Raw genomic sequence first — 14,029 nt, forward strand, 5'->3', positions numbered from 1 at the left:
ATATATATATATAAATAATAATAATATATTTATATATATATCGAGCGAAATTTTTCAAATTGATTTTAGATAAATTGTGTATATGTAGAAGAATGGGAACAAATTAGATCGATTTTTTTTAATTATTTATTTTATTTTTTGAGCAGTTTTGCCGTGTTTTAAGGCGAGGTGACGTCAGAAAGGATTAATCGATTATTCCACAAATTCTTCGATCGATTTGATTGCAGTATTTACGGAAAGTTGTATTATCGACATCAGAAAATAAGTAAAAAGGGAGGAGAAGGCCGTTATTTCACGTAAGGAGCGATAAAAATCCAACTGTTTGCTTTATTTTCTCAACCCCAGATAACGCCTATAATCGATATAACTTTATATATATATATATGGCAGCAATCGATTAAAAATGGCGATCGGATTTTCCCCTGTTGATTACTTTAGTTGGAGCGCGCGCTCTTTTGGCGCCTCTAACGAAGCGAATTTGCGGCCGATTGATTTTTAAAATTAAATTTGGAGAGAGTTAATTGATTAGCGAATCTCTCCGCGCCAATTGCATTTATTGGTTTAACCCCACCTGACGTCAAACCGAGAGTTGCGACGCTAATTTTACCGGAGAGACGGTTATTTTCTTTTTTAAAAAGAGTGAAAGTCCGGCGTCTATTGGCTAACGGATTTCTCCGGCGTTGCGCCATTGGTCGAAACGGCGTGACGGTCGACATGTGTCTCGATTCGATTGGTCGAGCGCGGTTTTCCGACGACGCAATTCATTGTGGACGTACCGGAGAGGGTGACGTCACGGCCTTTGTCGAATGATTCGATTGGCTAACTTTAAATTTTGAACAAAAAAAATTCTTTTTTGTAATTGGTTAACGAAAATCGCTGTGAATTTTTGGGTGATTTTTTTTTGCCGTTTTAATGTGCGTGCGCGTATACAGTTTTGCGATCTTTTTATGGTGTTTTTGTAGCTCGGTGGGTAATTAACAGAATTAGCATACTTGTGGGGGGATTCGGGCGTTCGTTAAAGCATCTGGACGCCCGCTGTTGAAGTGAAACCCGGGCGTCACACATGCTTGCGGCTCACGTGACCGGTACATGCGGGCTTTATATAGAGCCCGGGATAGAAGTCGCTCCCCGGGGCTATTCTTTTCAGAAAACACTCCTTTAATGGGCCTGCCCTTTCAATAAAAGCACGAATTGTGAGTAATTGGGGACGAGAGGTCTTCACCCCAAAAAGTATCGATTGCATTAACAGTCGTCGCACATATTCCCCCCCTCTCCTTAAAAATAAAATAAAAAAATAAAGAAGAACTTCAAACGTAATTGGTTCTAACGACCCTGACTCCTTCCTATTGTTTCGTTTGCCCTCTTTTTTCACCTTCCAGAATTTCTTTAAAACTTGGTGACAAATTGTATATTTTATATATATTAAGATAAGCGGCACGGTTCGGAAATTGTTTTACTGTTTTATCAAGCGTGATACTTTGTTGTTCTAGTCACGTGCTCAACCACGTGTGGCTATTTTCAAAAATAGTCGTCCGACTCGAAAAGATGAACAATGGTATTAATGCGCCACTTACTTCCGATATGATCTTCCACGGTAAGAGAATTTCTAATAATAACTTTTTGGGATGCGTTTCTGAATATAATCGCTCCACGGATTATATTCTTTGACGTCATCGCTCACCGTCTTTTGTGTGACGTTCGGGTGTGTCGCTCGCTCGCGCACCCTGTTTTTTTTTCTACCCGGAGGCCTTATATTCTAGTGGTTTCGTGGGGCCCTCCGCTTTCTTTTTCGTTCCCGTCCGGGTGGAAAATCTCGAAAGAATCCCGCAGTCTTATCGGTCGGAGGGTGGTAAATTACCGGTGGAAGAATTTATATACTAGTTATATATATATATATATATATATGTGTGTGTGTGTGTATGTGTGTTACATAAAATCGATACTGGCATCGTTCCAACTTTTATGATTTTCTTTCCCTCGCGTCGCCCCTACCCATATCTTATTTTTCCAACTGACAATCAGAAAAAAATTGCAGTCAAACTAACAGGTTCGCTGGGGAAGGAGGGGTGGCACCGACCAGAAATCTAGCCCCGCTGGAAAGGAAAAGGGAAAGGAGGTGGATATACACATTCCTGACGCTCTCACAGGACACATACGCCAGATGGCTGTGACGTTAGCACTTGTCCCACTCCAGCCTGGTAGGGTCTGTCGTCATGGCAACAGTCCCCAAAGTTATTATTATCCCTCAGGTCCCCGGATATCGTGATTGCAACCGTCAGTTGGGCTTGGAAGTTGTTGTTCCTCCTCCTCCCCCGTAACCAGTTTGCTGAATATGAAGTTTGCTCTTTTCTCCTTCCAATTTTAAGAAAAATTGGAAGAAAGGAAAAGATATATAACGATCGGAAGTGCTCCATGCTTCAGCCAGGTTGTTGTTATATTAAAAGAATGGTGGCTTGTGTGCGCTAAAGAGCTATATATATATATATTATCCGCGCAAGAGGTTTGTCACCCCTCTTTCGTTTCTCTGGTTTAGCCCAGACTAATTATCCAGCTAAAAACCTGCTTTCCGTATTAGAATTAATTAAATGGGATGGATAGAGTAATAGGGTATTGAACTTATTTGCTATATCACCTGGCCTCTTGCCAGTTCTCATGGTGCTCGCTCGGTTACGGACAGAAGAGATGTATGCGGGAAGGCCACATTAAATTATCATCCCGCCATTTTTTCTTTTTTTAATGTACGAAATCCCGTTTGTTTGAGCATCATCATCGTCCGTGCCCGAGATCCAGTTTGTTCGAGAGTCGCCACTCCGCGGGATCCCGCACGTGTTTATCAATATGCGACAAATGCCGCTTTTGTCGGAAAAAATACGGGCTCGAGAAACTTTCACGCGACGCTCGCGTGCGGTAACCCAATGGCGCGCGTCACGCTCGGTATACGGTCGTTGCGCGCCGCTGCGTTACGATCCGTCGCTGTGTGAGAAATGTCGACGCGAGGGGTTTATTAATCGATGACGTCAAGGGAATACGCAACGGCGAGTTTGCGCGATGACGTCACTATTAATTAAATTATATTTTAAATGTTGGGCTTCCTGCCAGATGTCGATAGACTCGGGGTTTTCCTGCTTCGTACGTATTTGGGAAAAACGCGGTTGTTTTATTTATTTTTCAAGTACCCCTGCAGCTCCCTATCGTTATTCAACCGCCCACCCGAAATATCGTCTTTACCCACGACAAATTTGTTAAATCTACAGAGAAGCTGTTAAGCTATATACGTTTTATAAATCTCTTGTTTCCTAAATGCATTGAGTCATACCGACTGGTATCTCTGCTGCTAGATGATGCCTCCCACTACATCTCTTCCTCATTTGGCAAACTGATGTCTTGTAGCTGCTTTTACTGGATGTGTTCCCTTAACGTTTTTCGGGGTTTTTTTTTATATCATCTTAATGGTTAAATATATATGTCAAAATGCCTCTGCCGGTATCTGATGTTTAATTTATGGGCATTGGGTTCTTTTACCCCCAGGGGAACCGTTGGAAATTTACCCCGTCACCGGCTACCGTTCGACATTAACGACCGTCCGACGTTTTAATATGTTAATTTTGCTCCCCCGGATCTTAACTAATAAAGCGGGCAAACGTGTGGTTATCGATAAATGATCCAGAGGTATGAAATTCCTGAATGATCATTAAAATTATATTAACTCCTTTAAAGAGTAATTTTTATGCCGCGCTCTGCGTCCGAATGCCCAGAATGTGACAAATATGGACTGTCCGTTCCGACTTTAACTCTGCGCTTTGTGAAATTTAAGTAATGTGACAAATTGATTGCTTCTAGTAGTTTTTAATTTCTGCATCGTGCTGATGCAGAAATCATTTTTCGATTTTGCTCCCGAGCTTGTGGAGGGACCAAACGGTTTCGTCTCTGCGTAAGCGACTCCAAAAGCAAAAATTGCATTCGTAATCTGGCGACGAACCGAGATTAATGTTTTGATAAACCCGAGCTGTCGCTTTAATTAAGTAAATTGCACTTGCATCTGATATAATTTTCAGATTTTATTCATTATTTGCAGATTTAGATAATTGCCAGGTAACATTAAGTACAAAGTGATTAGATTTATCTTTATTACTCCTGGAGAATTAGCCTAGAGATTGGTTACGATCCGGTATCGAATATTAATGCCGCAGTTAAGGTCATTAGAACTGCAATGGGGTGATGATTTTTAATCTTGTTTAAACATTTTTATTATAATTAATAGAATGAAGGGAAAAAAATATATGTATTAATATTTAAATCACTGACAGAAATTATAAAATGCTAATATAATTTTTTTTTCCAGAGAAACACTTAATTAAAATCTTGTTTTTGTGATATTAGAAATAGAATTCTGTAGCATACAATTAATTGCAGTTTTTGATTCAATAACAACAGATTTAAGTCAATAGTTTGGAAGATTGATTGTTGTTTTTTTATTCTGTTAAAACTTCTGTGTTTGTGTGTGTGCATGCAAGTCTGTGTGCATGTGCGTTTACATGCAGACAAACCAACACACGCACAAGTGCACAGACACACACAACATATATATTTATACTTAAGCTTAATATTTTTTCACTATTTGTTGATATATATTCAGTTCAGAAAGTTTCGCACTTTATCTTAGTGGGGGTTTTTTTTTATTACAAACAATTTCAGAAACAATCTGGAAACTACCAAATGACAAATTTTACTTTGCTCAAGGCAGAGCCGGATTTACATAGAAGCTAAACAAGCAAAAGCTTAAGGCCTCTCACCACGAGGATGTAGCTTAGGGCCTTGTCGAATTCATTATAATTTGGCAGTGGGGAAGGGCATCTTGCAACTTATAGCTTAGGGCCACGTGCTTAAATCCAGCTGTGGTGGTGACAAATTGAGGTAATGCTCGATTTTCCTCGACGTACGTGCTCGAAATGTTTAATATTCCAGATGTTAATTTAATATCTTGATGTTTTGCTTAATTATTTATCTTTCTTTTTAGTCAGAAGATATAAGAATATACAAGTTTAAGCAATTTTTTGATAGGTCAGGCTAAGGGAAAATTATATAAGGAAACAGTTTAGCTCATCTTTTTTTATACAGGAAAAATGCATTATTTATGTCTCTGAAGTGTATTTTTATGTGGCATCTACTGAATTTAGAAAAAAAAATGTTTTTAGATTAAATTTAACTATTTAAATAAAAAAAAAATTAAATTTTCAATAGTAAACGAAATCAATAATCTAGATTCTTCGCAACTTAATTAAAAAATCAAATTAAATTCTTATCACGAGCTTCTTCTTCGGAGAGGAAAAAAGACTGGTTAACATCAAGTTGTTACAATGTGTGCGCGCACATTTATGTATTTTTAATATGTTAAACTAAACAAATTTTACATTACAGATTTAATCAAGATGAATGATGAGTTTTAAAATGTCATTGTTCGTCTAATACAATTTATCTCTGCTACTAATTTAAAAACAAAACCTGTAAAAGATGGACGCATCTGGTTTTTTTAATTGTTTATTATTCTCTCATGAAAGAGCATTTCAGTTATAACTTCTGTTACAATTCTTATGAAACTGTGCTGTCGGAAATTTGGTAGAAAGATGAAGTAGGTCAAGGACTAACTGTCAACCCTAACAAAAAAAAAAATTCTTTTTTCCCAATTCTTTTGGAAGTGAACCATTGTTTCTGTCTGCCAAAACAAAGAAAGTAGTATTGTTTTCTGATAAGATAGTTAGAATGTATCTTTTATAAGTGCATTTATAATATGTCGGCAAATCGGAGTATGACGTACATGGGTTATTCCGTTCTCCATTATTGTCCTGGCACCATTCCTTCATCTGTTTCCAATAAAATAACGACAATTATAAGTCAGTTTTTGTATTGGAAAATTAACAATGATTTCGGGGATAACTGCATTTTTTAAGCTTTGACTAATTGTCCAACCAGAGATAATTAGTAAAAGTTTATTAAAGATAAATGTGTTTTTCTTTTTTTATCCCCTCTTTCTTTAAATGTTTTTAATGGTGTAATTATACTTAATTATTCCTTTATTTTATAAGGAGTTGTAACTCTCAACGCGGTCCAAATATTATGTTGTTGTTATCGAAGAATCGCTAAAAGGTTTTTTAATGACGGCTACGACCGGGTTAAATTTAATTTTCTGGAAATTACGTAGAAATTTGGATTAACTTTCACTTTATTTTCATGCAGTCTTAGGTTATTAATTTGGTTAGTCACCATTGTAAAATGGAATAGCCGAAGCATGACCAAAGAGATTGTTATAAAATGAAGAATTAAGAAAAGTGGAGATAACATGCAAAAGTATGAAAAGCAGAGAGAGAGGGGAAAAAAAGACTGTCATCAGTTGATTGATGAGTAGTCATGCTTCTCTTAAAGGATATCTACAGGTTGCGCCTGTAAATTAGAAGTTAAAAGTCGGTCAGAATTACGGCATGGGAAACAGTAAGCAAAAGATTAACAGAATTTCATTTATTTTCATCCCAAATGAATTTTGAAAGGATTACAATATTTGTATTGTACTAAAAAAAAGGAGGAGGAAAAAAAGGAGAGCAAAAATGATGGTCTAAAAACATTAATCTTGTTTTGTATAGGAAAAGAGGGGAAAAAATTTTCTTGCGCATTCGTCGACATCTTCGGCATTTTTTCAATAACAATATTACTTTGTTGTGGATATAATAAAACATCACAGTGGAATTTCAATTGTCTGGGATGTGGGAAAAAAAATCAATTTTAAAACCATCCTAGAGAGAGACTGTATAAAAGGGTTCCTTTGCCATCAAAAATAAAGAATTCTGTGGATTCCAGAATTAGTGAGCTTTTACAATCAATTTATACTAGAAGAAATCATTCATCGATCATATATTTTTTCCCCTTTGTCCTTGAAAAACAATGGGCTTGACTACTCAACTGTGTAAAAATTCCTGTTTGAATTATCAATAAAATTTTTGAATTTAATAAATAAAATATTTAAAAAATGAATAATACAAATGTTATCAAAACAAGTCTAACACTTTGTATCTTATTACCGGAACCGAGACGAATGGCGATACAAAAATGAGACCGCTAGCACTTCGACGGAACATATTACAATAGCAATATAGTTTGCCAAACACCCAAAGCATTTAAAAGCTGTATGGCAATATGCTATGAATATACAATACTGCGTCTGCTCAACAATAGAGAAACACCTGCAATTATATTGATTTATCTGACAGTTTTTGACGGAAAGCGGTATTCACGCAGTTGATTAAAAATTGATAGAACGAACGGCTCTTAATCCAAATAAAATACCTTTGAGTAGCTCATGCAGTTTAATAATAACCTTTAATAATGTAATGTTCTCATAAATTTATATGTTGCATAAATGAACTCTTCCTTCTCCCTTGTGCTATTTTACTTCATAGATTTTTCAAAATTTTACTCGTTATGAACTAAAGTTTATTAAAGACATAGAAATAAGTTGTATAATACACCCAATTTTTTTATACGCAGTTTTTTCTCATTTTCTAGACTCTTCATTAATTTTATAATCAGATGCACATGGCAATAAATACAATTTATTGAATTTGTGTGTAACCTAATAGCTCAGTCATGGTTAGACTGTACTCAACTGTGTTCTGATAATGTCATTTTGTTACTTTAATTCTTTACATTTGTACATTCGGTTTATAATATGGCAATTTCCTGTTCTTAGTACATTTAATAAGTTGAATAATCTTACTAAGTCTTTCTCCAATTTCATAATATTGTGCCTTATCGTCGATTAAGATAATATTAATATATTTTAAATCGCAGTTTTAGTTTTTATGCGAATTACACTTGAATGTCGAAACAAACCTTTGAGATTTTTAAGCAACGTTTGAGAATTCTAAATTTGTGTTTAATTGTATAATTTTTGAGGTTACAAACTGCAATACTCTATTTAACAGTAATCTGATTTGATTGTCAACTTACATTTAATGTTATTTTTTAGTTTAGAGCTAGAATTGGCATTTATTATCATTACAATAACACTTTATAATTGTTACACAATTAGAAGTATTTCTTCCAAGAATGTCATAGAATTGACATAAGGTTGTCTATTTATAGGACGGCGCAATAATTAAGTCACTCTCCTCATAATTTATTATTAATGGAGGAAATTTTGTATCTAGTGCCGTGACAAATGTTTTCTCCCACACTGTTAATGTACGGTATTTTCAAACTAGTTCACAGCTCACATGTGATGATTAATTAGCTTTGATATGGGTAGGTTGGTGACCTAACTCACTCAAACTGCAATAACTATTTAATAGATTTAATAAAATTTTAAACTAAAATGAATAACTTTTGAAGATGGATTCGGAAGACGAATGATTTTCTTTAACAGTTTAATTAATTACGAAGAAAGACATTTTTTTGGATTCTAAAATTATGCTTTATTGCGCATTTTATTATTGCTCAGATGATGGCTAATCACCATTCGGATGTAATTTAATTACAGATTTAGGAAACCGTTTTACCATTTCAGGTTTAAAAATAGCATAAAGTATGCATATTATGAGTAATTATTGAACTTTTTCAGATAATTAAGCGACGGTTCTGAAGTGTAAATTGTGCGGTGAACTTGAAATGGTACCTTCTTCCATTTATATGCGATACGAGTTGACACAGTCGTCCGTTAATATAAATGATTGATGTTCTCTAGAGTGATTGTTTAGATTGAGTCTGGATGTTAAATTTGTTTGGTGATTAAGGGTTATTTTATTTGAATGTGTCATTTTCTCTTAATTATGTTATCAAATTCTGATTTATAATAAAGTTTGAATGATGATTAATGAATTTCGAGAAAGCTTAAATTGTGGATTAGTTTATCCGATACGTTTATTGATATAAATAAATGATTCGTTTGGCTTAATTCTCTGTTTTGGAACTCGAGCAATTTCGGGCCGGCGGGGGCAGAAACTCGAAACGACCATCAGTACTGCAGCAAAAAGATAACCTTGTTATTATCCGAGAAATAAATTTGACGGGCAGAAAATAATGAAATTGTCACTTAATAAGTAATTAAAGTGTTTTTCGAGTCGACATTCTTGTTCGGTAATGTCAAACCGGTGTATTAATGTACTGGTAATCAACCAAATATGAGGTTTGAAATCAATTATTGAAGCTCCAAAAAGCTTTTCTAATTGATTTCAAACTTCATGCAACTGTAGTGTAGTGATTACAAGGTAATTACTACACTACTGTATAAGTGAAGCTATTTTATAGTCTTATTTTTATTATTTTATGTAACTTAAAAAATTATTTTTATGCTAATTGCAAAGTGTCCAACTTAATTAGACTTTGTTGAATTGTTATATATATATATATATCCTTATTTGTTTTTGGTCCATTTTGAAAACTGTCATCTAGTATTCTTGATATTTAATATTTATTTCCTACAATTGTGTGCCACTGATTAACAAGGTACTCTTAATGTTGTATGCTGCTTAAGGTTATTTTAGTACTTTAAGTGAATTTATGAGCTAATTTCCTGTTGTTTTTTTCTTCTTCTTTCTTTTAAAGATGTGCCATCTTATGTCAATCTCAACCATTTACAGGCTTAAAAATTAGAAGCTGTAATAAAGTATATTATTCCAATGAGGAATGTCTACTCACTTATTTTATTAACAGGATTTATTATACAGTTGTCTTTGTTCAGCAAAATTTAAGAAAGTGTATCAGAAAAAACACAGTCTTTATTTTTCACCTGTGTAAAGACTGTGTTTTTTCTGATAGACTTTCGTAAATTTTGCTGAACAAAGACGACGGTATAAGTCAGAGTAGACATTTTAAATACTAAACTATAAGGACACAGAGGCATATGATTTAATTCCAATGAGGAGCTGATGTATCCATTTCAAAGCTATGATAAAATTACACTTAGTTTTTCTTAATTAATGGAAAGAAAATGCTTTCGGGAAGCTCAAGAGGTGTAGCATCACCGTTGATGCATATTTTCCACTTATTTAGAATTTTGCGCAAAACTGTTCTGGAGTTTGTCGGACATTAAAACACAAGATAAAAGGATCGTATGTCCAAAACTGTGACAAGCATAGCAAGAAATAATAAATAGTGAGATTGCATTAAGTAATAACGATTTCCAATTATGTTATATGTATATATAAATAAGTTTTCAGAAATTTTCTATTTATGAAGATATAGAGTTATTGCTTTATTTGAGTTTAGAAACAGGATATTTTTGTTAAGCTTAAAATGTTTCTAATGTGATTTGTAGAGGATTTTAAAGTGCATGATTGACATTTGTTTATTAATGCAGGAAAAAATATTCAATCTGCCGGTAGTAGTATATGTAAATCGATATTAATCGTCTTGTTTTCTGTTTGGAAAGATTTGTTTAATCAAAATTTGTAATTCTCGTAAATCCCCTGACACGGAAAGAGTATTAAAAAATTCCTATTAATTTATTCAACAGATTCATGTTGTTTCCCCTCGGAAATTTTTACTTTTCCATGCTTTTTTTTTTATTATTGCAACGTTATATAATTATTTTTCTAAGTTTTTAATTACATTGAAATGAAAAATTTTAGAAAACCTTTTTTATTATGTTTTTCCTCTAATTTCATTTAAAAAATAAGAATTTAAGCCACTTTTCATTATATAAGAATCAAATTATAACTATTTTTTTGTTTTGTTTGTTTTTACAGATGATGTCAAAATGTAAACAGATTTTGTAATTTGAACTGAAGTTATGGAAGTGCAATGCCTTGTATCCAAAGTGTTTGCTACCCATATAATCTCTATTAACATGGGACTAGTATGGCAGATCTGTCTGTATCTGTAAATTGTCTCCAGCATAAAACAAAAGAAGAATCTGGTGTAAAAGTAAAACAAGAACGTAAAGATGACAATGAATACAATTTGCAGAAGAAATGCAGCAGCGGCAGTAACAGCACAACCACTCGTCCAGTTCCTCGAACCCCTGTCCATTCCCAGTCTCAGGCCAGAAATACCTCAGTGGCGAAACTCCTCCATTCCAGTCCTCCCCAAGAAACGCATCCTCCGCCCATCGACGCCGCCAGTATTCGAGGAGCATTCGGATGGACTACTATCAACAGCGTCAATTTACCATTCATTCTTCGGGGAGAAGAGAGGTTTCTGGCCGTACGAATGGTGGAGAGTAAAATCATCAACAGGTATGCGGACAGCTTGCCGTGGATGGTCTTCACTTGCACGAACATCAGGAGTTATTACATCACCGAAAATGAGGCTAAATTATTAAATGAGATAAATGGTCATCATTGTGAATTTCAGTTTGGATATCGATCTTTTACCACCAGAGATGTAGTGGTCCGACTGCAGGACACGTGCATGTTTTACGAGTTCTTAGAGACGTGCCGGAATAAGTTATTTCCATCAAACAATAATCAATCATATAAAGACAAGTGTGGATTTGTCATATTGAATAAATCCCTAATTCCATATCTCCGCAAAGGCACAAAGAGATATGTGCCCCTGATATCTGTCCAACAAGAAATTCCAGTTTCACTAACAGAAAGTATGACGATAAGTGAGTGGGATTTATCCTATTTACGATTTCTGTGTAATGTCACAGGTATGGATTTAAGGAAGTTCAAGCAAGGAGGATCACTTTCTTGCTTGGAAGATTTGTGCAAAGACGTTCTCAGAGAAACAGAGCTTCAGGAATGGTGGCCTGATTCAGGACAGTTGTTATATATCAAAAATGGAAAGGCACCATTTACACAGTGGGAAAGATTTCTCCGATCTTCAGATATAGCGCAACCGTTTGTTCATCAACAGTCTTTGTACAGAAATGAAATGGAACTGCAAAAACTCAGGGAAAAGGGCAATTTACAGCACCACTTCTACACTAATACTGATAATATGTGTGAGAGAAATAGTAATGATGTACTTTCACAGCAGGCAATACAGAGAAATTTTGATTCTGTACTTTCGTCACAAAGGATGCATATATCCTCATTACCATCTGGAAATTTAGGATGGGGTCAAACGAAAGAAGACGAACCCATCATGTTTGCACCTCTCGTTAATGGACAGTTTGCTGCACTTCCTGCAAGTGGTTACTTCCCACCTTCAACTCATAATTCGTCACAAGTAGATTCCAGGCAATCTGGAATAAATACTTCGATGGTTCCCATTTCATTATCACATTCCGGATTATTGAGAGATTCAGATACGCACCATGCGTCAGGTGGTATTGGTAATGAGGGAGAGAGACTCATATCGCCCATAAGGGATAAATCTTTTCCACCTCCACCTCCTTTAGTGAGATTAGGAGACAAATCAATTGAAGATCAGGTAGGGAACAATGAACATGGCAATGGTATTGAACAGTGTGCTTTATCCTCGCAACATCATATTGGTCCTCCTCCACCTCTCCATCCAAATAGACTGGCTAGTATTAACCAACAAAACTCCTCTGTACATACAAATCATTCTGGTAACAATGAACAAGCAGTACCTTTAATTGTTGGTGTACACAGTCTAACAGAAAATGTATCGGATGCAAAAAGAAATGGAGGTGCTGGAAGTCTTCCAGAATCTGTCATGGGTATGGATGATAACAGAGATTCTATGTCTCAACTTTCCACAACAGACTTAGATGCTGCAGCAGCCAATGTGTTGGCCAGGGCCATGAAACCAAAAGAACCGGTAAAAGAATCTACTCAGAAAGATTTCCACTTGCGAGCACTCCTAGCAAAAGACGACAGGCTATCTGACAGGTACGTCAGCAGCCCGAGAATGCATTTCACCGTGGGTCCACCGCCACACTATCCCACTCCGCCTCAGTCTTCCCCTTTACAACCTTTGACTGTTCAGGTACCGATGGCTTCGACAAGTACTTTATTTTCTGCATCGAGCAGTTTGAATGAAGTATTAACGCCGAGAACTCAAGACATCATCGACTTGTGTAGTCCACCGCCGTCTCCTGACTCTAGAGTTTTGGGCAGTCCTAATAAAGTGCAGCAATCTCCTCATCCTGTTCATCAGTTAAGTAGTTTCAACTCATTCCCGCAGGGAATGGAAATTGCAGAAAGGCTGCCCCACCATATTCAAATGGTGGAGGTGGAAGGAAGACAGATTCCGGCTGTAAATATCGAACCACATGTATACAATTCTCAATTGGTTACATCCGTCACTAATGTCGTCGCAAAACTGTTTCCTCCCGTATCTGTTCAATCGTTTGTTTTTGTCCTACAGAGTGTTCTGGGAGTCAGATTATATGAATGCAGCAGGTAAGTAAACATTCTTTTATATTCTTATTTGATAATTTTCATTTTTCCAAGCGGAAACTGAAAATGATCTTGATCTACATTTAAGTGTTGATTTCTTAAATATAGAATAAATTGATTTTATATTTAAGAACACACGACGACACATACCAGATGACTTCTTTCTGTAGGTTTGCAGTTTTAAACTGTTTGATCTTTTGGGTTAATGCATAGCATATTATTAACATAAAAATGTAATTAATTGTAATTGAAAAAGTTTTTTGCCTCTTGAACATTTGCATTTTAAATGAGTAATTTCTTTTCTGCTAAAATTGGATTAAATTGTATGTATACGAAGTAGGAAAAACTTTCCGAAAGTTCAAAAAGCTGTTAGGCAATTCTCAAATAAATAACAGATATTGTGATTGATAAAAAGAACATAATCTACAATTAGTGTTTTTTAATTTTTAAATCTTAAAAGATTCCAATCTTTTTCTCAGTTACAGAAATTGCTTACCAAGTGGAGGTTTAGATAAAAGTTTATGAAAGATGGGGGCACTTGTTGATCAATATTTCTCTCTCTCGGATTTTTTGGTAGCCGAATCAATAAATCTTGTCGTCTCTGAGAAAGTTGTGGGGGGGAGATGCTGCCGAAGCACATCAGAATATTTGTTTAAAACCATTAATTCAATTAACTTTTATGGACTTGTAGCCGAGTTTGAATGGAAAATGTGTAAACACGATGCAAA

The 14,029-nt window shown here is 35.3% G+C and overlaps 1 protein-coding gene across 8 annotated transcripts in view; it reads left to right on the forward strand.

Moving 5' to 3' along the window:
• The window catches only part of LOC111628045, a 150,026-nt gene that overhangs the window by 133,736 nt on the left and 2,261 nt on the right, over window positions 1–14,029 (forward strand). For 7 of the 8 annotated variants that reach the window (XM_023371771.1, XM_023371803.1, XM_023371788.1 and 4 more), the window contains one exon: window positions 10,734–13,304. In XM_023371771.1, coding sequence (XP_023227539.1) covers window positions 10,846–13,304 — 2,459 coding nt within the window. In that variant the 5' untranslated portion in view covers window positions 10,734–10,845. Of the gene's footprint in view, window positions 1–151; window positions 297–10,733; window positions 13,305–14,029 lie in introns of those variants that run through there. The other variant, XM_023371809.1, reaches the window with a different exon arrangement.

Source organism: Centruroides sculpturatus, unplaced genomic scaffold, assembly GCF_000671375.1.
Source record: "Centruroides sculpturatus isolate CEXI.00-Female unplaced genomic scaffold, Cexi_2.0 scaffold1, whole genome shotgun sequence".
Classification (NCBI taxonomy): domain Eukaryota; kingdom Metazoa; phylum Arthropoda; class Arachnida; order Scorpiones; family Buthidae; genus Centruroides; species Centruroides sculpturatus.